We start from the raw sequence: 27,362 nt of genomic DNA on the forward strand, positions 1-27,362 counted from the left end.
GTTTTTCAGACCTCCTATTTATTTGTGATAGAAAAATTACTGCATCAATCTCAAAGTCTCCTATATCTTAATGAGTATTTTCACATTATCCAGATAATCTTGTAATTTCTATTGCAAGAATTACACCAATGTTGATAGCTTACAGTTGCTTTAATATACCCAGTTTCTAGAGCAGCAATGATTTCCCAGCCCTTTGAAGGAGATGTCTAATTAATTCCACTCCTTCCATTCTTAAATCCCCAAAGCCTTAAATTTTATTTTTAATATTTATCAATTCTTTTTGAATATTTCTACTGAATCTGCTTCCAATGCTCTTCCAGGCAATGCATTCCAAGCAATATTGAATCACTTATACATGCATTTTCTCCCTTTTTTTATAGGATGTCATTTGATGATTTTAAGAGGCATTATGATAAAGTAGAAGTCTGTAATCTTACCCCAGACTCCCTGGATGAGGATTCTTTTCACAAATGGGAAGTGACCGTTTTTGAAGGGACTTGGATCAAAGGCTGTACAGCTGGAGGCTGCAGAAATTTCCAAGGTACTTGAAGCTTACAAAAAGCTCTAGTAGGTGAAGATGACTTTACATCAACACTCGACCCACCCCTCTTCAACTCACCCTATCAGCTTATCTTCCTCTTTCCTTTTCCCTCTTTTGTTTATCATGCTTCCCCTTAAATATATCCATGCTATGTGCCTCAGTGCTCCCTGTGATATTGATTTTCACATTCGGTACAATAAAAGTTCCTCATCTTCATTTGAAAAAATTTGGCAATTTTTGTGTTTCTATGTGATTTAAACGAATGTATGGTTGAAGGATAAACAAACATTTCATTTGTACAATTGTACCTCAGCTTTACTTCAGGGAAGTGGTGTCGTGGTAATGCCACTTGATTGGTAAATCCAAAATGCCGGGCTAATGTTCTGGGGACATGAGTTTGAAATCCATGATAGCAGATGGTAAAATTTGGAATCAATACAATCTGGAATTTAAATCTAGTTACATTGTCATGAAACCTATCTGGTTCACTAATGCTCTTTCAGGAAGGAAATCAGCCATTCTTATCTCATTTGGTCGACGTGTGACTTAGACCTGCAGCAGAGTGACTGTTCTTAACTGCCCTTAGAAATGGTGAGAGAGATAATCTGTTTAACGGCAATTAGGGATAGACAACAAATGCAGGCTTGGTTTGTGATAACAACAGCGCAAGCAAGAATTATAAAAAAAACTATATCCTTTTGACCACAGATCTGTGAAAGGTGAAGATAGTAGTAAATCTGGCAATATTGTTCATTTATTGTTCAAAACATTCAAAGCAAGATCATATGTAGAAACTGACATGCATTCCTATGTCCAGAAATGCATATGTAAAAGGAATTGTGAGTGATTATCTATCGAGTGGACAGCGGAGGTTACCCCAGAGTACAATTAGATGGGCCAATGAGCTGAGGACTGGCAGACAGAGTTTAATTTAAATAAATGTGAGGTGCTGCATTTTGAAAAGGCAAATCAGAGCAGGACTTAATGGAAAGGTCCTGGGGAGTTGCTGAACAAAGAGACCTTGGAGTGCACGTTCATAATTCCTTGAAAGTGAAATCATAGTTAGATAGGATAGTGAAGATAATGTTTGGTATACTCAGAGCATTGAGTATAGGAGTGGGGAGGTCATATTGCAGCTGTACAGTAGATTGGTTAAGCCACTTTTGGAATATTGTGTGCAATTCTGGTCTTTCTCCTATAGAAAGGATGGTGTGAAACTGGAAAGGGGTCAGAAAGGATTTACAAGGATCTTGCCAGGATTGGAGGTTTGAGCTATAGGGAGAGGCAGAATAGGCTGGAGCTGTTTTCCCTGGAGCGTTAGAGGTTTATAAAATCATGAGGAGCATGGCTAGGGTAAATAGACAAGGTCTTCTCCCTGGGGCAGAGTAGTCCAGAATTAGAGGGCATAGGTTTAGGGTGAGAGAATTTTTTTTTTTTAAAAGGGATCTAAGGGTCACCTTTTTCACGTAGAGGTTGGTGCGTGTATGGAATGAGCTTCCAGAGGAGGTGGTGGAGCCTGATACAATTACAACATTTAAAAGGCATTTGGATGGGTATATGAATTGGAAGGGTTTAGAGGGATATAGGCCAAGTGATGGCAAATCGGACTAGATTAGGTTAGGATATCTGGTCAGCATGGACAAATTGGTCCGAAGGCTCTGATTCCATGTGATACATCTCTATGACTCTAATGCCATTTCCGGTGCATTAACGCAAAGGGAGCTGAAGATTCTAACTCAGTTGCTATGTTTCCCTTTGATTAATTTGATTATTTTTCACAAACAAGCAAAACAAGGACAGTTCTGTTCTGAAGAAGGGTCACTGAACTCCATAGATGCTGCTGGACCTGTTTTTTTCCACAACTTCTATGTTTGTTAAAACTAGGACACCATCTATTTCTTACTGACTTTTAATTTTCTTCCATAACTTATAATTCTGAAGTATCAAACAGATTACTGGATCCATACATGTCTGTGCCAACATCCTGTTTTATTATTCTCCTATGTTATCTCAGTGTCTTTGTCCATAAGGTCATAACAAATAGGAACAGGAGTACGTTGTTTGGCCTTTTCAGCCTCTACGATTCAATAGGACCATGGATGATCCCATTTTCATCATGTCTATTTTCCTGCACTTTCCCCAAAACCCTTGATTCCCTTACTGATTGAAAAACTATCCATCTCAATTTTAAATATGTACAAGGACGTTGCCCTCATAGTCTCCATGGCATGGAGTTCCAAAGATTCTCAACTCACTGAAGAAATTCCTCTTCATCTTAAACTTAAATTATGAGACTATGGAATCTGGTCCTAAACTCTCATGACGGGAAACATCCTCTCAGCTTTTACCCTGTTAGGCCCCCTTAAGATTCCTGTATGTTCCAATGAGATCTCCTCTTATTCTTCTAAATGCCAGTAAATAGAGGCCCAAGGTGTTTAATCTTTGCTCATAAGACAGTTCCTCCAAATGAGGGATTATCCGAGTGAATCTTCTCTGAATTGCCTCCAATGAAATGATGTATTTCCTTAAACAAGGCAATCAGAACTGCTTAAGTACTCCAAATGTTTTTTTTACCAGCACTTTTAGCAGTTACTTCCCTCATCTCCAACTCCCTTGAAATAAGGGCTAACTTTCCATTAGCCTTCCTGGTTACCTGCTGCACCTGTGTGCTAGCTTTCTTTATTTTATGCACAAGTTCCTTTGTGTTGTAGCTTTCTGCAGTTTTTCTCCATTTAAATAATATTCTGTTCCTTTGTTCTCCCTTCCAAAATGAACAACTTCACATTTACCCACATTAGATTCCAATTTCCAATTTTTTGTCCACTTCCTTAACCTATCAATACCTTTCTCTAAAATGAATGTCTCCTTTTCACAACCTGCCTTTTCACCTATTTTTGTGTTGTCTGCAAATTTGGCTACATTTTGTTTACTTCCTTCTTGCAAGTCATTAATATACATTGTAAACAGTTGTGGTCCCAGCATTGATCCCTGGAACTCCACGAGCCACAGATTGCCAACCTGAATAAAAGCCCCTTTTCCCCATTCACTGTTTCCTCCTTATTAGCCAATTCTCTACCTGTGCTAATATACTATCTCCAACATTGTGGACTGCTATCTTATGACAACTTTTGTGTGATACATTGTCGAATGCCTTCTGAAAGTCCAAATAAAACACATTAACTGGTTTCCCCTCTGGTTGAAGCTTCCTCGAAAAACTAATGAATTTCAAGAAGCCATGCTGACTCTATTTGATTAGGTTATGATTTTCCAAATGTTCTACTATTACTTCCTTAATAATTCACTCCAATACTTTTCCAACAATTGATGTTAGGCTCATCGGTCTACAATTACTTGCTTTATGCCTCCCTTCCTTTTTGAATAGGATGTCACGTTGACAGTTTTCTAATCCTCTGGTACATCTTCAGAATCCAGTAATTTATGGAAAATTACAACTAATGCATCCACTATCTCTGTAGCTACTTTTACATCCTGGGGCCTTGGGACTTATCTGCTTTCAGCTTCATTAGTTTATCTAATGATCACTATTTCTCTGGTGATCGTGATGGTACTTAATTCCTCCCCCTTATTCTTTAGAATTTATGGGATGTTTGAAGTATCTTCCATTGTAAAGACTGATGCAAAATATCAGTTTAACTGCTCCAACATTTCCTTGTTCTCAAAATCTGTCTCCCCAGATTCATTTTGAAAGGGGCCAATGTTCAATTTGACATCTCTCTTCCTTTTTATATATTTAAAGATGTTGTTATTGTCACCTTTTATATTCTTTGCTAGTTTGTCCTTGTAGTTTACTTTCTCTATCTTTATTATCTTTTTAGTCCTCCTTTGCGGGATTCTGAATGTATCCCAGTCTTTGGAACTATCACGGAATTTGCCTCCTTATATGCTTTTTCTTTCAGGTTAATAACTGCTTAACTTCCTTCATTAGCCATGGTTAGTTTAACCCTCTTATAGGATCTTTCCTCCTTAATATATTTTGCTGAGTCTTGAATTACTTCCTTAAATGTCTGTCACTGCTTGTTTACTGTCATTCCTGCTATCTACACAGTGCACTTTAGCTAACACTATCCTCATCCCATTGTAATTCCCCTTGTTTAAGTTAAACCACAGTTGTTTCTGACCCAAGTTTCTCACTCTAGAACTGAATATTAAATTCTATCATGTTATAATCACTATTTTCTGAATTCCTGATGAAGGATTTTTGCCCGAAATGTTGATTTTCCTGCTCCTTGGATGCTGCCTGACTTGCTGTGCTTTTCCAGCACCACACTCTCGACTCTAATCTCCAGCATCTGCAGTCCTCACTTTTGCCTAGTTGATTTTAACCTCATTGTGAATTATCTTCCAAGGAATCCTACCTTGAAGAAGTTCTCCTCCTCTCCCTACATTTGTTTATTATAGCCTTATCATAGAGTGGCTAATTTTCTTGGGGGGGGCGGGCGAGGAGTGGAGTCTCTACACCATTGTTTTCTTTCTCGTGCTTTTTTTTTACTTCTGCCCAAAAGGACTCTACATTATCTGAGCCTAGATTACATCTCACAACTGTCCTTGTTTCATCTCTTATTAATAATACTACCCTACCACCTTTTCCATCCTTCCTGTCTCTCTGAAAGGTCAAATTTCCCTGAATGTTAAGTTCCCAATTTTGATCACTTTGTAACAATGTTTTCATAATGGCTTTGAGGTCATATTCATTTACCTGTCAGTTCAACTATGGGGCGGTACAGTGGCTCAGTGGTTAGCGCTGCTGCCTCACAGCACCAGAGTCCCAGGTTCAATTCCAGCCTCAGGTGACTATCTGTGTGGAATTTGCACATTCTCCCCGTGTCTGCATGGGTTTCCTCTGGGTGCTTTGGATTCCTCCCATAGTCCAAAATGTGCAGGTTAGGTGGATTGGCCATGCTAAATTGCCCATAGTGCTAGGCGCATTAGTCAGAGGGAAATGGGACATGGGAAATGGGTCAGGGTGGCTTACTCTTCGGGTGGTCGGTGTGGACTGGTTGGGTCGAAGGGCCTGTTTCCGCACTGTAGGGAATCTAATCTAATCTTATTCGAAATGATTCGTGCTTTAAGTAACAAAGCTTTTCAATCTGCTCTAGTATCAAACTTCCCTACACTTTTATGATTCCTTGGTACAATATAATATTCATACATTCTGTCCCTGCCTTTAATTTTCTGGTAACAATCAGCTCTGTCACTAACTTGCAATCCTATCTTCTCCTTTTTCTTTGATATTTGAATTTTCCACACATCTGAACCTAGCCTCCATTATCTAGTTTAAAGTGTTTCATTGGTAATCTGGAGGGGTAATGATACTTCACATAGGTTATCTTTTCGCTGTGTCCCCTGATTGATGCAGAACAGAGCTTTCTCTCGCTCTCTCTCTTTCTTTCTCTCTGTCTAGCCAGGAGCAATGCCTATGGTTTCTTCTATACCATGGCTACTTGCTTGACACTCCGAGATACATATGCCTAACTGTCTTTGCAATGCACATCTTAATTTATTTACTTTTAAGACCTCAGATTGCTTCCTGTAGGAAAACCCCTCTCAAATGCATGTGTACATTTGCAAAGTGCCTCTTGACATTGTTCTTTTTTTCTGTAAATTAAACAGACAGGCTTGTCTTTCATACAATCAAACTAAAAATCATTCTCCCACTCTTCATGGATACTGTGTTTTCTGTCTTTCCTTGGATGAACCTGCCTCTACATTCATGATTTTAACAAGGGTAGATTAATTTGGATAGCTATGAGCTGAAAATGTGCTGCTGGAAAAGCGCAGCAGGTCAGGCAGCATCCAAGGAACAGGAGAATCGACGTTTCGGGCATAAGCCCTTCTTCAGGCTTCAGCCCTTGTTCGGGCTTATGCCTGAAACGTCGATTCTCCTGTTCCTTGGATGCTGCCTGACCTGCTGCGCTTTTCCAGCAACACATTTTCAGCTCTGATCTCCAGCATCTGCAGCCCTCACTTTCTCCTTGGATAGCTATGAGACAAGCTTACAGTGTTATAGCAATGGTACACTTATGACAGAGCTGGCAAACTAGTTGAGCCTTTCTCAGGTCAATTAATGCCTTTCACTGGGTTTTCTGCCCTCATCGTTTTGCAATCCGGGGCCTTCAGGCATTTGCCTCTTGGCGTATCCTGTCTGCCAGTTGCTTCAGCACCTGCCATGGCTCCACGGCTACTTTCCAGGCCACATTCCTGATGAAGGGCTTTTGCCTGAAATGTCGATTTTTCTGCTCCTCGGATGCTGCCTGACCTGCTGTGCTTTTCCAGCACCACTCTTATCTTGACTCTGATCTCCAGCATCTGCAGTCCTCACTTTTGCCTTCCAGGCCACATGGACCCATTCTGGGACTGTCTGCACCCTGGGTTCTCTAGGCAATCTTCCTCAGATTTCTGTTTCTGGCAGTGATTCTGCCCATACAACATCTTCTTCCCGCCTAGGCTCCTCTTTTTGCTACCACAGCTGTTGGTGGTGATGGCCATTTTCTAGGTGATAGTGATCAAAGATTTGGAAGGTACTGCTTAAAGAGCATTTACATGATTCTGTAGTGTCTCTTGTGGATGATATATGTTGCTGCCCTGTGCTGTCAGCTTTAGGGTTTAGGATTGGGGTTGGGGTTGGCAGTAATCAGTTCTGGAATTTTAGTTTGCTAGTTTGTGGCAGGAGATTAACTCTGTGACTTGAATTCTGTCATCTGTTGGTTATTTTCAAATCTTAATGTGTACTACACATTGGCAGACAGCGAGTTATCAGTTGATATGTTGGTAATTCCTATCTTAAACACTACCTAATCTAAACTAATCTAAAATTTAAACAAACCGACTATAAAGAAACATAAGTGACTGTGCAGTGCCTTGAAATATTCTGAGGTTGTGAAAAACACTATGTAAATACAAAGTTTTTCTTCTTTCATAATCAAGAGTAGGCACTAAAACTAAATGATTCTGATCTTGTATTAGTTAAAATATGCAATAATTCGGAAAGTTAATTGATTATCATAGGAAAAAAATTGGAACTGTCAGTGTTTCAAACTTTAATATACTATGACTGTTTGTGTGCAGACACTTTCTGGGTCAATCCACAATATAAAGTAAAGCTACTAGAAGCTGATGAAGAGCAAGATGATGGAAAAGATGAATGCACAATGATGGTTGCTCTCATGCAAAAAAATAGACGCAAACTACGGAAAGAAGGAGCTGATTTGCTGACCATTGGATTCGCCATTTATGAGGTGCATTTCATGTTTAATTCTGATTTGTAAACACAAAGTTACAGGAATCAAAAAATTTAAATAAGAAGCTTAACTATTTTTCTGTTAGCCCATAAGATAACCCATTAGAGGGTTATTGTGAAAAGGTGAATATAGCAGAATTTGTTGGTGAGAGTCTCCAGATTCAGAATTGAATGCAGTGTTCTGATACTGAGCCACGGGTGCTACCTGAACATTGGCTGTCTCCTATCCAGCACTCAATCAAAATGCTTGGGGAATCAGAAAATGGGCTTCAATGGGGAAATTGTGTTCTAGACTGATGTGCTTCATTTGGAGAATTAGGGAATTAGTAGGATGAACTTCAAGGTGGTGGATAGGGCAATGAAGTGATGGATTTCAATCAGACATTTGAGGTACTATAAAGTTGTTCTGCAATGGCATGATTACAGTATTACAAGAGGGGTTCAATGGAACATTTGAGGTAATAGAGGATTGAGCTTTAATGTAGTTTTAGGAGGATGAGCCTCAAAGAATTATATGTTATTTTCTCTGTGATATTTGTCATGGCTCTGCAGTGAGTACTGTGCTGCTATGATGAGGCTGAAGGATGAAATTTGTTTTCCAGGCTGAAGGTGGCATTGACCATCTGCAGAAAGAGTTCTTCCGATTTCATGCTTCAAAAGCAAAGAGTAAGACGTACATTAACATACGGGAGAACTCTGAAAGGTTTAAGCTTCCACCAGGAGACTATGTTATTGTACCTACCACTTTTCAACCAGAAGAAGAGGCCGATTTTCTCATTCGACTTTTTACAGAGAAGAAAACAAAGACCCTGTAAGATGAAAAACAAGTTGCTGTTGATTTGAATCATACAGGAGAAAGTCATTTGGTCAAATGTGTCTGTGCTAGCTCTTGTTCCACTCCTTTTCCTGTGGCGCTGCATTTTATTTTCAAGTATTTATCCAATTTTCTTTTACTTGTTGTTGTTGCATTTGTTTCCACTTCCTGCTTAGGTCAACGTAAGAAAAGTTCTCCACTTTGTTCATAACTTGCAAGCCAAATATCATTTCCCCTTTAATCAATCATCACCATCCACCCCTTGAACTTTCACAAACCTCGTAACTAACAAACCTCATAACATAGCTTCCACTATCACTAAGTATCCCTCTAACTATTGCAAACCTTGTAACTAACTGCTCCCATTATCATTAACCACCCCTCAAAACCAGCATCACCGCCAACTGTTCTCTATCATATATCCAACTGTAGGCCAGTTTACACTATCATATTCCTTACAATGCAACATTTAATGCAAAGTGGTTATGTTCTTAGTAATACTTATCTTTCATTTGCAGCGAAATGGGGGATAAAGTTGGTGCCGATCTACCAGAGGTGAGTGCTTTTTATTTCACTTTGGAGTAAAATGTTCTAGGCATATTATTGTCAGTGGTGTTAGTTTGCACTCTGCACTGAAAGCCCAGTCTGTAGTGGACACATTGCTGCTGCCCTGATTGTGATTTTGCTCCATGGAAGGAATTGAGAAATGTAGATGTAAGGATCTCTGAACTGACCTCATAGCCTAAAATACTGATTTGTGAACTAAGTGAATAGTTGACAGTCCCATGGATTGGCTGATATTTATGCTGGCTACTCGCAGTCAAGCGTAGCTTCCCAGTGGGTAGCTCAGATTCATGAGGAATGCCCTCCTCTTCTGCCTTTGTATTCAGATTTTCTCCTTCAACAGCAACACAGTTAAAAAAGGAAATGACAACTGACATTGGAGGATTTTTATAAGGCAATGTATTAAAGATAAGGGAACCAAAGTGGATAGAATTGGGTGACAACTCAACTGAAGTGAATAGTAATTTTGGGATGTGGGCCTTGCTATCAAGGCCTTTGAAAAGGCTGTGTTCTGTCATCAATTGAAGTGCTGTAGTCCACATGGTGTAGGTAAACCCTTAATGCCGTTATGAGGATTTGACCTAGTCCTCCTGAAGGATCAGTGATATATTTCCAAGTCAGGATAGTTAGTGCTGGGAGGAGAATTTGCAGGTGGTGGTGTTTCCGTGTATCTACTGCCCTTGTTCTTCCAGATAATAGAGGACTTGGGTTTGGAAGGTGCTGTTGAAGAATGCTTTATAAGCTGTGCAGTGTCTTGTGTTGCTGGTGCATATTGCTGTCACAACTGTGCATCAGTGATGGAGAGAATGATGTTTAAAGTGATGAATGGAGTGCCAAATATGTGGGCTACTTTTGCCTAGATGATGTTGAGCATCTTGTGTTTGTTAGATCTGCACTCATCCACGTAAGTGAAGGGTAGTTCAATGCACTTCTAACTTGGGCCCTGTAATGATGGGTCAGATTCCCAGTGATTCCAGTTTTACTAAGGTTTCTTGATGCCACATTCAGTCAATTGTTACCTTGGTGTCAAGAGCAATCATTCACCTCTGGAATTCAGCTTTTTAAAAATCCTTATTTAAACTGAGGGAGCAATGAGGTCAGAAGGCAAGTGGCCCTGGCGGAACTCAAACTAAGTGTAAATGAGCAGGTTATTCCTTTATTCGTGTTGCTTTGTAGCAATGTCAACAATGTTAGGGGTCAACTTTTAGGAGAAGTTTTTTTCTCTGAGAGAGTGATGTGACTTTAGAACTCTATGTTTTAGAAGATAGTGCGGGCAGTATTATCATAAGCAGAGGTAGATAGCTTCTGGGTTGGCAAGAGAATCAAACGTTATCGAGATTGATGGCAATGTAGAATTTCTCAACCAGATCAGTCATAACATTATTGAATGGTAGAACAGGCTTGTGGGGCCAAAGACCACTTAGAGTCATACAGAACAGAAACAGACCTTTTAGTCCAACTTGTCCATGCCAAACAGGGTTCCTAAACTGAACTAGTCCCATTTGTCTGCATTTGGCCCATATTCCTTTAAACCTTTCCTGTTCATGAATCTGCCCAAATGTCTTTTAAGTGTTGTAATTGTTCCCTCTCCTACCACTTCCTTCAGTAGTTTGTTCCATATTTGCACCGCGTTCTGTGTGAAAAAGTTGTCTCTCGGGTTCCTCTTAAATCTTGCCCCTCTCACTATAAACCTATGCCCTCTAATTCTGGACTATCCTACCCTGGGGAAAATTTTGTACATATGTATGTGCCTGTATCTTCAAGCTGACAGCAGAGCTGAAACTTCTGAACAACTGAAGGTTCCATCTCTGATCTGCTCCCTCAGTTAAACAATCAAAATTATTCATCCAAACTCCAGCTCAACAACTGGTGAGTTTGTCTTCACCCCAACCCAGCTCCTTCCCTCAACAGCTCTCAAACATCCAATCTTTCATGTTAGAACCACATGAAACAAAAGGTGTTAAAATGAGAATTACCAGGAAAGCATAGGGAAGCATTCCCGGGGACTTTGCAGTGTCCAGTGCCTTCAGTCGTTTTTTGATTTCATATTGAGAAAATTCACTGAAGATCTGAGATGCAGGGAATCTCAGGAGGTGGGGATATTTGTGGAGCCAACACTTCCTAGCTGTTGTTTGATTGTCCAACAAAGAATGTGTCTGGATTTTAACTCCTATTATCGAAGCTGTGTCAAATGTGTCTACATTTGCTTTAGAGTGAACTGCTCATTCATGGACTGTGTGTGGTCCATGCCTTCCTGCAAACTTGCATCAACCTTTCAGTCATTCTTGGATTGTGAATGTCTTGTAAGCTGTATTTATTCACAGCTCCAATTTATCTTAAACCCATCCCAGCATATACCTTAACCAGTGGTCAAATTGTTCACTACCATGAGTTAATCTTCTAATCCCTCATTACCTAGTCATAAAATCTAGAATCTCTGTAAGAAAGACAGAACTTGCATTTATGTAGTACTCTTCACCGTCTCAGGTTGTCTCAAAGTGCTTTAAAGCCCCAACTATGTGCTTTTCGAAGTGTAGTCACTGTTGTCATGCAGGAAATGCAGTAGCCAATTTACATACAGCAAGCTCCAACAACTAGCAAGTCTTAATCGCCAATGCTTGATAAATAAATGACACTAGAGCAAACTCTTTAGCTTTTCTTTAAATAGACTCATGGGTGATTTTACATAGAGGACAGCTTCAGTTTAACGTTTCATTTGGTAGATAGCATCTCCCACAGTGACATTCCCATAGTATTGCACTTTAGAGACTTTTTGGATTTTTGTGCTCAAGCCTCTAGAGCAAGTCTTGAATCTAAACTTCTGACTTAGAGAGAAGTGTGTAGTCCTCTGAGCTATAGCTGATATCTAAAAATATGCAGTGATCCCAATCTGGGTCACTCTCCACTGGTTAGCTTGCACAGTTATTGATCCTGAGGAAAATTACATTAAAACTTGTAAAGTTATAAAAATTGTTTATTTTTGACATTGAAATCTGAAAAGAAACTTGTTTCTACAGCCTTCCAAACCAACAGTTAACCCCCAGGAGGAAAGTCAAGAGGAAAAGCAGTTCCGCTCAATGTTTGAACAGATCTCAGGGAAGGTGAGTGGTACCTTTCATCAAATAATCTCTAAGCACATGGAAAATTTATAGTAATTTAGGAAGAAGTGAGAACACGTGAGCTTTCGGAGTAAGAAAATAGTGATTCAGGAATGAGAATGCTGCAGGTTCAGGAGTGAAAAATGAGAGGTTCATGAATGAGAACACGTGAGGTTCAGGAATAAGAACACGTGAGGTTCAGAGGTGAGATCACAAGAGTTCCAAGAGTGGGGCATGGGAGGTTCAGGAGTGAGAATATGAGGAGGTTCCAGAGTGAGAACATTGGAAGGTTTCAGTGTGAGTATGCAGTTAGGTTCCAGAGTGAGAACTTGGAGGTTCCAGAGTAAGGATATGGCAAGTTCCAAAGTGAGAATGTGAGGAGGTTCCAGAATGAGAACGTGGGTAGGTTGTTCCCAGGCAAATCCTAACCTGCATGTAGATTTCAAAGGTCCTGCTCAGAGTCGATCAGGTGTTGGAAAAATACTCAATGGTTTTGGCCATTCCCTTTCATGTTACTTCTTGATGTTCATAGAAGAAGGTGGTTGTGTGCTTTTTGGTTTGCCAGTATGGTTAAATCAGAAAGGATGGGAGTAAGCAAGTGTAGATTATAAATGTTAGCACAGAGCAGTTGGGCTGAATGGCCTGGATATGTGTTGTAGTTCCACATAATAAAATGAACCATTGATCATTTTGAAGATGTACAGTTGTGATACGATGTTCAATGATTAAATCTTATTTTTCACTCTCTTCATTTTCAGGATCTGGTGATCAATGCTTATGAACTGCAGGACATTTTAAATACTATCTTTGCTAAAAGTGAGTTCATTGCCTACAGTGTTGAGTATTGCTAAAAATACAGACAAGCTGAAAAAGCTTCCTATATTTCATGCAGCTCCGTCTTTTACTTCGGTTGTGTATCACAGATTTGTATCTGTATTCTGACAACATTTACGAATGTGGTTAACAATGTAATAAAGATTTGATTTGAGACATCCATAATAGGAACTAGACCACTTGGCCACTCAAGTCTGTTTTGCCATTCGGGTAGGATTGTGGCTCATCTATGTTTCAAGTTTCACATTCCCTTTAATTCTCTTGCCTAACAAGATTCCATATAACTCTGCCTAAAAACAATTAATAGTCCAAACTCCAGCATCTTCTGAGCACAGAGTTCTAAATTTATACAGTCCTCTGACAGAAAAAAAAATCCCCCTCATCTCAGCTCTAAAAGGACGATCCCTAATTTTAAAGCAATACCCCTTCAGTTCGGGAGTGACCTGCAAGAGGAAACATCCTTTGCACATCCACTTTGTCAAGACTATTCAGGATCTTATACACTTCAACCAAGTGATCTCTCACTCTTCTAAACTCCAGTGGAAACAAGCACAGCCTGGCTAACACATTGTCATAAGACATGATAAGATATCAATTTAGTAAACCTTTTCTGAAACACCACATTGTTCTCTAAATAAGGAGACTAAAACTGTACACAATATTCAAGAATTGGTCTCACCAATGGCCTGAATAACTGAGATATAACATCTTTATTTTTATATCCAATTCCTCTTAAAATATAGAATAGCATCCCATTAGCCGCCTTAATTATCTGCTATACCTGTACACAAACATTTTTGTAATTCATGCACTAGAACATGCTTATTCCTCAGCACCTCTGAAATCCTCAGTTGTTTCTTGTTTAAATAATACTCTGCTTTTTGTTCTTCCTGCCAGAGAGAACAAGATAACATTTTCTTACATTATATTTTTGCTCACTCAAACTATCTATTTATCTTGTCTGCCAACTCCTTAAGTCATCTTCACAAAATATTTTCCTACCTATTTTTTGTGTCAGCTGCATATGTGGTTACCACCTTGACCTCCTTTATCTAAGTCATTGATGTAATTGTAGGACATTGAGATCCGTTTGTCCTGCCAATCAAAAAAGACCCATTCTTGCATTCTGTTTTCTACCAGCCAGCCAGCCAATCTCCTATCCGTGCTGAAATGTTATCCCCTACACTACAAACTCTTACTTTTCGTAATAACTTTTGATGTGGCACCTTATTAAACGCCTTCTGGAAATCCAAGTATATTACACATACAGTCTTCCCTTTACCACAGCGCGTATTACTCATTCAAAGAACTTTAATAAATTAAACATGATTTTCCTTTCACAAAACCATGCTAACTCTTCTTGATTACATTGAATTTTTCTAAGTGCACAGTTATGATCTTTTTAATGATCAAATGTAACATCCTCTCCATGACAGATATCAAACTAACTGGCCTATTGTTTCCTGTTTTCTGCCTCCCTCTCTTCTTGAACAGAGGATTTATAAATGTCCAGTCCTTTTTTGATATAGACATTTTGGAAAATTAACAGAAATCTATTATTTCATTAGCTACTTTTGATTTAAAAAAAGCCTTGGGTGAAGTCCACATGGATTGGGAAATTTATCAGTTCACAGCTTCATCAATTATTTGGCACTGCATCTTCATACTTGTAATTTCATGAAGTTTTTCTTTTCATTCTATCTTCTGTGCTATTTGACTTGTGATATTAACTAAGGAGTAGATATTCACCAGGACACCAGAAATAACTCCCTTGCTCTTCTTCAAAATAGTGCCCTGGGATCTTCTACACTTAGCAGGACTAAGATATAGCCTTGGTTTAACATCTTATGCAAATGAGAACATACCTGACAATTCAATGTTCACTCAGCACTGCAGTGGAATATCAGCCTTGGTTTTAGATGTGCTCAAGCCCTGGAGTGGGTCTGTGAAACTGGGACCATGTGGTTCAGAAAGTGCTCCAGATGGCTGGTACCATCAGGACAGATGCAAGAACACCAACTTATAAAGGGAAAACCTGACCCTTTTGTTCTCACCAGTACTTGAATACCACGCGCATGTTTTTGTTGTTATTGGAAGTTCTTCCTGTGTTGAATTTTAATGCTGTATATTTGGAGTTCACTGGGCAGACACCCATTTCCAGTTGTTAATTGCCCACTTTCTTCCCCTTACCTATGACTGAGGACTTAGCTGCAGATAAATTGACAGGTGAGCTGCAAGAATTCAGGGAATCCTGGATGCAGATTCTAAAATGCGGCCAGTGTGGTCAGCATTTAATAGCTTGTGGGGTGAAAGAATTTGCAATTGCATAGGCTATGTATGTTAAGATCTAAGGAAGATCCAAATTATTTGAGTGGGCCTTGGGTGGGTAGCTCCTGTTCCTTTGGATGAAATATATAAAAATACTTCCAAGTCCTGACTTCTGATGGGACCCTTTGTTTCCTGCGTAGTGCAGGATCTGAGCAACTTTGGCCTAAAACAACAAAACCAGGCCATAATAGAAGGGGTATGTAACTAATGGATTCTCTGTGTTAAGGGTAATGACTCTTCATGAACTGACTGTCATTCTTCTGCTCAGGGAATGGGTATTTAATTTATTATTTACCTGTCTTTGTTTTACAGGAAAGGAAGTAGCGATGGAAAGTTTTGACATTGAGACTTGTCGCAGTATTGTGTCTCTCTATAATGTATCCTGTGATTTATTTCCTCCTTCAAACTCAGTCAACATTTACTGATCTGCAAAAGTATGAGTTGCCATGAGCATCAAATTAATATCTATTAAATTAGGGGTCACTTAGTTTAAGTATCCCGACCCTTCAGGGTCACTGTGACTATAAAAAATACTGATGTTGTCACTCTGAAGTGATTGTGAAAGAATTGGCTACACATTGAAGAATTTTCTCCTTAGTATTAAAATGAAAAAACTCAGAGATAGGAGGGCATAAGCTTCTGCAAATTGCATTATACATTAAGGCATGTTTTTGTTAAATTCCTACAAACTGCAAATCTGAAAATTCTGTGTCTTTGAATTTGGATATGTTCTACACATGTATAGAAAACCGTACATGAATGCTTATAAAACTAGAATATAAAAAAAACTCTACATATAATGTAGCAAACAGCAATACTACTTTCACTGGGTACAACACGAATACAAGCTTTAATTTGGTGCTCAAACCTTTAGTGCGAGGCTAGAAATTAAAGTACTATCCACTGAGCCACATAGTGATTACCTAGCAGTGCTCCTGATGACCAAATCAAATCATCTTAAATCTTGAGGAAACATTGCTCTCTATCAATTATATAATTTTCATCCAAATATCTGAGTATTCATCCACAAGCACAAGGCAACCAGTGTATCAAGCATATAGACACATAGGAAATAAGAGAAATGGGACCTACAGCCCTTCGAGCCTGTTCCATCGTTCAAAGTGATCATAGCCGATCATCCAACTTAATACCCAGTTTCCATTTTCTCCCCATACCATTTGATTTCTTTAGCCTTCAAACCTCTAGGAAAGAGAATTCCACAGACATATCACTTTCTCTGTGAAGAAACGTCTCCTCATCTCAGTTCAAACTGCAACAAAATATTTTTGCCTTTTGCTCATTAACTACCAACAGAGATGTGCTAGCAGAAAATAATATAAAGGATTACAAAATTGAGAATTAATCCTTGACTACACCTTCGACACAGAAAGACAATGCTGAAGGACTTGGGTTTGATGAATTCAAGATCTTCTGGAGCCGAATGAAGCTGTGGACGGTAAAGGAATCAATAATTGTTGTGTAAGACTTCAGGACTCTTCAGCAACTGTGCAATGATGTCACAGAGCTGCTCATCACTGGGCATAAATAGTAATGTGGGTGAAGTTGAAGGGGAGGAGTAGAATTCTGAAGTCCAGTCGTGTGAATATGAGAAATACCTGTAGAGAAACATGTGAAGTAGACCAACTAGTATTAGGAGGTGGAATTTATGCAATTGTCATTCTATAATGTAAGATTACAGCCAGATATATCTCACATTATTATGGAGATAGCATTTGGTCATAAACAGTGTTATAATGAGGATAGTTCTTGACCTTCTTCTCAATCACACAATAAAAGAGTAATAATAAAAGGCTGCAGTCACTCCCTGTTATTTATCCATCTGGTCTTAATTTTGCTGCCCAACTTCCTTCTTTTGCAGAGTGCTTTCCTGAGCTGTGACCATGACAAATCAGGGACCATATCAGCTCACGAACTCCGGACTGCTGTAAAGAACACAGGTAAGGAACTGGGACAAGCACTAGTGTCAAAAATCAAAATAAGACTGAAAGAACTTGCATTCATATCATAGTTTTCACAATTCGATATATGCCAAACTGTTTTACATCTAACAAGGTATTGTACAGTATTTCAAAGGATGTACAGCAACCAATTTATGCATAGGAAGTTCCTGCAAAAAAAAACCCCAAATTATCTTTTTTAATAATGTTGATTGAGGGATAAATATTGGCCAAGACACCAGGAAGACCCAAAAATAGTGATAGTGGATCTTCTACATCCTTTGGTAGGCTAGGGCAAAGGGGACCTCAGTTTAACCCTTTTTTTTTTGAAAGAATAGTACAGTACATTCAACAGAATGGCTGTCCCTCAGCACTGCAGTGGAGTTCCAGTTACAGTGCTTATGACTATACAGTGCGACTCTTAACATGTTCTATCTTCCACTTACCAATGGGCTCAAAACTGATGAGTGCCATTCGGTGTATTGCTTGCACCTCTCCATGGAGCTTGCAGATTAATAGATTGTTATTCAGCAATGCAGCAGTAAAACATTCATAGAATCCCTATAGCGAGGAAGCAGGCCATTTGGCTCATAAAGTTCACACTGACCCTCCGAAGAGCATTCAACCCAGATCCATACCATAATCCTACCCCTGTATTGCTGTATTTCCTGTGGCCAATCCACCTAATCTGCACATCTTTGGACTTTGGGAGGAAACCAAAGTATCTGGAAGAAACCCATGTAGGCACGGGGAGAACATGCAGCCTCCACACAGACATTTCAGCCTAAGGCTGAAATTGAATCCGGGTCCCTGGTGCTGTGAGGCATCAATGCTAACAACTGAATCACTGTGCCGCTTTCTTCCCGAGATGTGTACATCAAATAATTCCTGTTTCTTTATGATTAATACAACAACATCCAAAGGGACTCTTGCAGTGCACTGATAATATTCTTATATCTGTATCAAAGACCCCAGGTTCAAGTCCCACCTGCTGCTAGGTATGCCAGAACATATTCGAACAGGTTGATTAAAAATAACAGAACTCAAGAGTGTTGCTGACTTACCCACAGCTGACGTTTCCTACAGGAAAGGTACTTAAGATCAGACAGCCATAAAGATGGATAGCATGGAAACAGTCCCTTTGGTCCAACTCATCTATGCCGACCAGATATCCTAAATTAATCTAGTCCCATTTGCCAGCACTTGGCCCATATCCCTCTAAGTTCTTACTATTTATCCATCCAGATTCCTTTTAAATGTTGTAATTGTACCAGCTTCCACTACTTCGTCTGGCAGCTCATTCCATACACACACCACCCTCTGCATGAAAAAGTTGCCCTTAGACCCCTTTGAAATTTTCCCCCTCTAACCTTAAACCTATGCCATCTAGTTCTGGACTAGCCCAGGGAGAGGTCCTTGTCTCTTTATCCTAACCATGCACCTTATGATTTTATAAATCTCTATAAGGTCACCCCTCAGCCCCCAACACTCTAGAGAAAACGGCCTCAGCCTATTCAGCCTCTCCCTATAGCTCAAACCCTGGTAACATTCTTGTAAATCTTTTCTAAACTGTTTCAAGTTTCACAACATCCTTTCTATAGCAGAAAGACCAGAAATGCACACAATATTCCAAAAGTGGCCTAACCAATGTCCTGTACAGCTGCAACATGACCTATTAACTCCTATACTCAATGTTAGAGTGGTGTTGGAAAAGCACAGCAGCTCAGGCAGTATCCAAGGAGCAGGAAAATCGATATTTCGGGCAAAAGCTCTTCATCAGGAATGGTGCTGAGAGCCTTGGGGGTGGAGAGATAAATGGGAGGGGGGTGAGGTTGGGAAGAAGGTAGCTGAGAGTGCAATAAGTGGATGGAGGTGGGGGGGAAAGGTGATAAGTCAGAGAGGAGGGTGGAGCGGATAGTTGGGAAGGAAGATTGACAGTTGGGATAAGTCATGAGGGCAGTGCTGAGCTGGAAGGTTGGAACTGGGGTAAGGTGGGCTGAGGAGAAATGAGGAAACTGGTGAAGTCCACATTGATGCCCTGGGGTTGAAGTGTTCCGAGGTGGAAGATGAGTTGTTCTTCCTCCAGGCTTCGGGTGGTGATGGAGGAGGCCCAGGAGCTGCAGGTCTTCGGCAGAGTGGGAGGGGGAGTTGAAATGTTTTGGCCACGGGGCGGTGGGGTTGATTGGTGTAGGTGTCCTGGAAATGTTCTCTGAAGCGTTCTGTGAGAAGGTATTCAATCTCCCTAATGTAGAGAAGACCGCACCGGGATAAATGGATACAATAAATGACATATATGGAAGTGCAGGTGAAACTTTGGATGTGGAAGGCTCCTTTGGGGTCTTGGGCGGAGGTGAGGGAGGACGTGTGGGCGCAGGTTTTGCAATTCCTGAGGTGGCAGGGACAGGTGCCAGGAGGGGAGGGTGGGTTGTTAGGGGGCATGGACCTGAGCAGGTAGTTGCAGAGGGAACAGTCTTTACGGAAAGCGGATATGGGTGGGGAGGGAAATATATCTCTGGTAGTGGGGTCAGTTTGTAGGTGGCGGAATTGTCGGCGGATGATGCAATTTATGTGGAGGTTGGTGGGGTGCAAGATGAGGACCAGGGTGGTTCTGTCCTTGTTGTGGTTGGAGGGGTGGGGTTCGAGGGCGGAGGTGTGGGACGTGGATGAGATGCGTTGAAGGGCATCTTTAACCACGTGGAAGGGGAAATTTCGGTCTTTAAAGAAGGAGGCCATCTGCTGTGTTCTGTGGTGTTACTCTTATAAAATACAATGTGCAGATAAAATAATTACAGAGAATTCAGACTTTGAAAGTAAAACATGAGCTTTGGAAGTATGATCTCTGTGAGTTTGGCACTGTGGAATCTGGATGGAGAAATCTTTCCATCAATTTGAGGAGCTGGGGAAATGATCCCATTACCTTCATGGTCTGGAATAGTAGTCCTAGCACAGGTGGAATCTGGACTACAAATCCAAGCGTTTCGGGATGTGATTTCAGCATTACTGTAATCTGGAGTACTACACCCACCAACAGTGAAGGGATTCCAGCATGGGATCTAATGAAGGAATTTCAGTGTTACAGGGATCCAGCAAAGAGATTCTAACATTACAGATTTGGCAAATAGATTTCAGCATTACAGAGATTTGGCAAAGGGGTTCCAGCATTACAGATCTGATTAAGGGATTTCTTTAAACACAGGTAGAAGTCCTAGAATCTGATACTATGTGGACATAATTACCTGGACATTCTAATCAGGGCTTCACAAATCTTTTCTCGGTTTGATCCTATTTTATTGTCCCAAAGTGGAAGAGGAGGGGAGGGCAGGGTCACTGTTTTCTTTTCAATAAAAGTCTACCTTTTCATCAGTTTATTTTTGCAGCAGCAATCACGCCTCAAACTTCTGTCCATCAGGCCACAACCACCATTAGATAGAAACGGCAGCCTCCAAAGGGCATCACAACTGTTAATATTCAAACTGTGCTCCATGGTAGCCATTGCTGACTTTGAGCACGTGATCCCAACATCTTGTCTCAGAGATCACAATTTGGGAAGCCTTGCTGTAAATTCAGCGTTCATGATAAGAGACATGTCGGGGTGGAAACTAAGAAAAAAATAGCTTGGTCACATCCACAGAAGATGTTATTGAGGACTTTGCTTTAGATTAGGTTAGATGGAAATCTTGGGGTGACAACACATTGGAAAAAAATGGGCACAAGATCCCTGCCTCTTGTTTTTTTTGTCCAATTCCCCCCTTTGCCTAATGCACTGGACTGAAATTGCAGCTGTAAGATTCTGAATGGTTTTTGGTTTGCAATTAAATTTGATTAGTAATTAAACTGCACCCTTTGATCCCCAGGGTTTCAGGTCAACAATCAGTTACTGCAGCTTATGGTCATCCGATACTCAGATGCGTACCTTCAAATTGATTTTGATAACTACCTCCGTTGCATGGTTCGATTGGAGACTGCATTCAGTGAGTAATTGTTAACTATCAAACTAGACAACACTATCTGTCACAAACCAGCTTAGCCTACTGATAGATCAATAGAAAGACTTGCATTTATAAGTTACAGTTATTGGCTTCTGGGCATCCCAAGGTGCTTTTGAGCAAATGAATTACTTTTTGAAGCATAGTTACTTGTAGTGGCGGCAATGTGGCAGCTAATTTGAGCACAGTTAGAGACAAAAAAACTTCAAATGCTGGAATCCAAAGTAGACAAACAGGAGGCTGGAAGAACACAGCAAGCCAGACAGCATCAGGAGATGGAAAAGTCAACGTTTCGAGTGTAACCCTTCTTCAGGACTAGATATGGGGTAAGGGGAGCTCCAGATAAAGGGGGGGGGTGGGGATGGGGTTGGAAGAGTAGTGGAGGGTAAGGTACGAATAAGTTAACTGATAGATAGTGGGTACGATTTCCACCAACCACTCCACCACCCCTCCCGCAACATATCTTCTCCTGAAACCAGAAAAGATGCAACCCCTGCTCATACACCACTTCCCTCACCTCCATCCAGGACCCCAAACAGTCCTTCCAGGCAAGACAGAAGTTCACCTTCATCTTCACCAATCTAGTCTACTGCATTCGGTGCTTCCGATGTGGTCTTCTCTACATTAGTGAGACCCAATATAGACTAGGTATCCATTTCACCGAACATCTTCGCTGGTCCTGAAACGGCCAGCTTGACCTCCCCATCACCGCCCATTTCAATTCCTCCTCCCACTCCCTCTCTGACATGTCCATCCTCAGCTTCCTCCAGTGCCTCAGTGAACCAGACTGCAAATTTGAAGAATAACACCTCATCTTCCACCTGGGCAGCCTATAGCCCAGAAGACTTAACATTTGAGATCGAATTTCAAATAATCTTCCCACCTATGCTCTGGCTCCCTTTCCACCCTCGCCTCCTCTCTTCCATTCCAAAGGCTGACCCTTCCTTCCAGCTACCAACTGGATTCATCCCTCCCTATGATCAACCAGGTTGTACCCATCACCTGCGCTCACCTATCACTACCTTACCCTTCTGCTACTCTCCCTGCCCCACCCTCCCCCCTTTATCTGTAGCTCCCCCTACTCTCAAGTCTAGTACTGACAAAGGGTCATACCGGAAACGTTGACTTCACCTCCTGTTGCTGCCTGGATGGCTGTGATTCTTCCAGCTTCTTGTTTGTTTAATTTGAGCACAGTAAAACTTCCAGTAAGACAATAACCACAGTGCTGTTAAGGAAGTTCTGATTTTGACCCAGTGACTATATTCAATGTTCTGTTAACTAGTCTCCCATCAGCCATCCTTCATAAATTTCAGGTCTTCCAAAACTCTGTTGTCTGTATCTTAACTTGTACAAAGTACCATTCACGCAACATACTCTGTCCTTGCTGGTTCCCAGTGTGCAATATGCTGATTTTATAATTCTCACCCTTGTCTCACCCTTCTCTATTTTTATAGCTCTATAATCCTCCAAGATCTCTACATTTCTCCAATTCTGGCCTCTCGACCTCCTATTTCCACCATTCCATTATTTGCAGCTATGCCTATAGGTGCTTGGGCCCTAAGCTCAAGAATTCCTTCTCCAAATTGCTCTATATCTCCATCCTCCTTTAATTCATTACTGAAAATATATCTCATTAACCAATTTTTTTGATCACCAGCCTAATATTTCCTGCTGTGGTTTGGTGTCAAATTTTGGCTGATGAAATTGGGATGTGTCCTGGGATGTTGAGTATCTGTTTAATTGCTGAAGGTATCCAGGTTCTCAAGAAGTGTAAATGTGCTGCCACCTTGTGGGGGTCTTGTTGCTGCAAAGTCCTGCTAACCCAATCTACAAAGCATTATCACTGTCAAGGTATTTTCAGTCTTATTGTAGAGCTTCTTCCTGAACCCAATCCACTTTACATGAGAATTACTTCATCTCTCTGCACTTTATTCACTATAGATACATTAGACCTCGGAGAAAGATACTACCAGGATGGTACCAGGCAGAAAGAACTTCAGTTATATGTAGCATGAGTTTTGGTGGTCAGAGGATACATACATATGAACATACGAAATAGGTACAGATTCAGCCCGTTCTGCCCCTTAAGCCTGCTCATGGCTGATCTGTTTGTGTTTTGAATTCCACATTCCCATCTACCTTTGATTCCCTTGCCTAACAAGAATCTATCTATCGGGCATAAGCCCTTCTTCAGGGCTTATGCCCAAAACGTCGATTCTCCTGCTCCTTGGATGCTGCCTGACCTGCTGCGCTTTTCCAGCAACACATTTTTCAGCTCTGATCTCCAGCATCTGCAGTCCTCACTTTCTCCAAGAACCTATCTACCTCTACATTTCTCCAATTCTGGCCTTTCGACCTCCTATTTCCATCATTCCATTATTTGCAGCTATGCCTATAGATGCTTGGGCCCTAAGCTCAGGAATTCCTTCTCCAAATTGCTCTATATCTCCATCCTCCTTTAATTCATTACTTAAAAATATTTGATGACCCAATCTCCACTGCCTTCTGAGGTGGAGAGTCTGAAGTTTCACAAGCTTTTGAAAGAAAATAATCCTCCTCAACTCTGTCCTGTAAGGGCAACCTTTGCCAAAGTGAACAATTTCACATTTTCTCACATTGTACTCCACCTGCCAGATTTCTACCAATAACTTAAACTTTCTATATTCATCTGGAACTTCCTTATGTCTTCCTTCTTATGCTTTCTTCTCATTTCATCATCCGTTTAGCCCTAAGAACTATAGCTAACCCTTCTTGAAAACATTCAATTTTTTGCCTCAACCATGCCCAAGAGTCTACAGGTTCAACACTTTCTGGATAAAAACATTTCTCCTCGTCTCAGTCCTAAATGGTGGACCCTGTATCCTCAGACTGTAACCCCTGGTTCTGGCCTCACCAGTCATTGCGAACCTGCTCTCTGAGGTGATCTTAGTTAAATAATTAGAATGATATGTCCTGTAGTATTTACTGTAGATTTTGTTTTAAAAACAGGGTCATTCAAAGCATGTGACACCCGACAGACTGGTGAGGTGACACTGAATTTAATGCAGGTAAGAACTTGACTAGATAAGAAAATTTCAGCTAACCAACGTTTAATGCAGATCTATATGCCCAATCACACCCACCAGGAGCAGTATCCTCAGACTCTGGAATACTGTCAGGGTCATTTGCATGTCTATGGGAACAGAAATGACAAACACACTATGTGTCCAAATATCAATGTGTTTAACAATACAAGGTGAACCTTGGGATAGTCTTGACTCATGTGAGGGAAATCTGCAAACAACAGATTCTAACAGATCCTGTCTCCCAACAGCAGTTTAATTTCATTCAGATACATATCAGATGCACTTCTCGATTGATTTTCTATCTTTAAGTGATCAACATTTGTTTAACAACTTATCCAAAATACAGGACTCCCAACAATGCAGCATACCCTCAGTGCTTCACTGAAATGTCAGCCTAGAATTTGAACTCAAGTTTCTCTTGTGGGACTTGAATCTGCTGATTCGGAGGTACTTTCTACTGAACCACAATGTTTGCATCTGGCATGGATCTCACTGAGATGCTAAGTGACACTATTTCAAATTTATAGCTAAAAAAGATTGAACAGGGCTATTTGTTAGGTTGTTATTTTCTTAACATAACTTTTTTTCAAAATGATCTACTGGTGATCATTCTGCAGCTGCGAAAAGAGACAACCAATCTCACTGGGTGTCTGAAGACCCTAATCGAGTTTAATTCCTTAACCACTTCAATTCCTCCCTCCTGAAGGAGTTGCTTATGGTGGGGGCTCCTTTCACAATCCACCCCCCCTCTCTCAACCTCTTCAAACAAGAGGGTGATCCTAGTGTTTGAAGAACTGTGCAAAGCAACATACACTTTTATCTCTCTGATGTGCAGGATCTCAATGTAAATGGCCCTTTTTAAATTTCAGTGTATTAGTGCATCCAGTCAGGTCCCTGCTTCTCATGCCCAGTGAGTAGATTGTCTCTGTGCCCACTGTCCTTCTCTTCTGCCATTGCAATATCTTCTCATCTTAGATTGCTTCTAACTTTATTAATTTTAGCTGCTGATAGTTTACTTGTTTGATGCAAAAATCAGGATCTACTTAATTTAGAACTCTGTTTAACTAATGGTATTGTGCTTTTCAAACAGTGGCTCTACATGACAATGAATATTTGAAGATGGAACAGGAGATCATCAGACTTCAGTGCTTTTCACCAAATGATCTTAATTTCAGCATTAACAGGGATACAATATGTAACAGAATGAGGTCTTATTTCTTTGAACTGTTTGTTTTACTGTACTTTGGTATATCTGCTTGTCCTTGTGGAGGTGTTTTGAAGACTATTCCTGGTTACTGACAATTTTGCTTTAGGGATATTATCTGCTTTGTCATTCCTCTGTTCTGAGACCAATGTTTGTAAATATTTCACATATTATATGTTCTGAGAGTACAACAGTCCTTAGCACAACAGTGTCCCATTCCCACAAGGGAAGAGAAAAAAAACATCATATCCAATCCCTTGGTACCTAAACTCTCATTTTTTACATCAAATCTTCTCTTGAAGCCCATCTGTCTAGTATGTTAATTGTTTTATCTTGATCCCTTTTGTACTTTCATCAAAACCCATCCCTCATGGTAATTACCTCTCCCATCAAACTCCAAGCCTCTGGTGTATGAACTCTCCTCTAGAACCCTAATCCTCTGTTTGAAGACAGCTCTTCTGGGGTTGTGGAATACACTTCCAGGGCTAGTGGTTTAGGTAGAATCTGCCATATTGTATTGGTTAGTAACAGAGGAAAAGTGAATGAAAGGAAATGAACACCGTTCAATAAATAAGATAGGACAGCTTGTCTGGACAGTAATTGCTGATGCAGACTGGTCTGGACTAAATGATGGGTTTCTGTATGGTAACTTCTGTAATTCTAGATAAAGAGTATCCCATTCAGGGTCCAATCCTTTTGTGCTCTATTCTCCCACTGAAATCTATCCATATTGCACCTTAACTCACCAATTGAAGGCTGCCCTACAAGCATTTTAACTACATTAAAGTTCATCCCTTGAGTACATTAATTCATGGACCATGATATCTGATTGCAAGTTTGATTAATCCAACCTTTTGTCTTACTTAGTATTTTCATTTTAGTTAACAGCATAGATCATTCTATCATTAATTGTTTACCCATGAATAACCAAGATTATGTGGTTGAAAGGTTGAGGAAAGTAACCATGCAATATTGTTTTTCAAGGGAAGCTAGATAAATATGTGCAGAAGTAAGGAATATCCGTGTTGGGTATCAAGACACCTGAACCTGGGTAATTTTATATAACTCTGTGTAATTTCTGGGGGATTTTTAATTTAAAGAATTTATCATCAGTGGCAAATATGGTTTTCTGTGCTGAGAATCAAACAGTTTAGGAACATGTTTCCAGATACATCAGATAATGTTGATATTGTACAATGTCTTATAACATACACCAGTCATAATTTTTGGTTTCTATTCAATTAACCTGGGATTTTGTGAAGGTACGATGTAGGTCTCTCCAAGTCCTGCAACATTTCCTGAATTCAATGGTGCATAACCTACTGATTTACTGCCAGTTTATACTGTTACAGAAACTCTCAGAATGAAATGAGCAGGACTTCAAGAATGACAGTATTGTTTTTAAAATGATGAAAATTGATTCCCTCTCCCCTCCATTTTATGCTGCTGGAGAGGAATTTTCCATCAGAAGAACCAAGATTTGCCTTTAAGCCATTTGATACAAAACGGCAATCAACAACACAGAAACAGCAAGATCCAGACTCAAAGAGAAATAATGAAAACACTCTTCATATTAGAAACAATAGAGAGGAGATTTGAAGAATAGGAACATAAAAAGAAAATGTAGCAATGTTACAGCATAGTTAAGAGGCCATTTTGATTTTATATGTTAATTCATAATCCAAATATAGAAATTTCTTTCTGCTCCCCTC

The 27,362-nt window shown here is 40.2% G+C and overlaps 1 protein-coding gene across 1 annotated transcript in view; it reads left to right on the forward strand.

Moving 5' to 3' along the window:
- Window positions 1-26,757, forward strand: part of capn9 (calpain 9) — a 68,236-nt gene extending 41,479 nt beyond the window's left edge. Inside the window, exons 9-20 of the mRNA XM_043681018.1 lie at window positions 381-541; window positions 7,628-7,797; window positions 8,402-8,610; window positions 9,132-9,168; window positions 12,195-12,278; window positions 13,034-13,091; window positions 15,750-15,814; window positions 16,825-16,893; window positions 17,317-17,395; window positions 21,250-21,366; window positions 24,370-24,428; window positions 25,537-26,757. Coding sequence (XP_043536953.1) covers window positions 381-541; window positions 7,628-7,797; window positions 8,402-8,610; window positions 9,132-9,168; window positions 12,195-12,278; window positions 13,034-13,091; window positions 15,750-15,814; window positions 16,825-16,893; window positions 17,317-17,395; window positions 21,250-21,366; window positions 24,370-24,428; window positions 25,537-25,563 — 1,135 coding nt within the window. The 3' untranslated portion in view covers window positions 25,564-26,757. The remainder of the gene's footprint in view (window positions 1-380; window positions 542-7,627; window positions 7,798-8,401; window positions 8,611-9,131; window positions 9,169-12,194; window positions 12,279-13,033; window positions 13,092-15,749; window positions 15,815-16,824; window positions 16,894-17,316; window positions 17,396-21,249; window positions 21,367-24,369; window positions 24,429-25,536) is intronic.
- The last annotated feature ends 605 nt before the right edge of the window (window positions 26,758-27,362 follow it).

Source organism: Chiloscyllium plagiosum, chromosome 3, assembly GCF_004010195.1.
Source record: "Chiloscyllium plagiosum isolate BGI_BamShark_2017 chromosome 3, ASM401019v2, whole genome shotgun sequence".
NCBI classification, from domain to species: Eukaryota; Metazoa; Chordata; class Chondrichthyes; order Orectolobiformes; family Hemiscylliidae; genus Chiloscyllium; species Chiloscyllium plagiosum.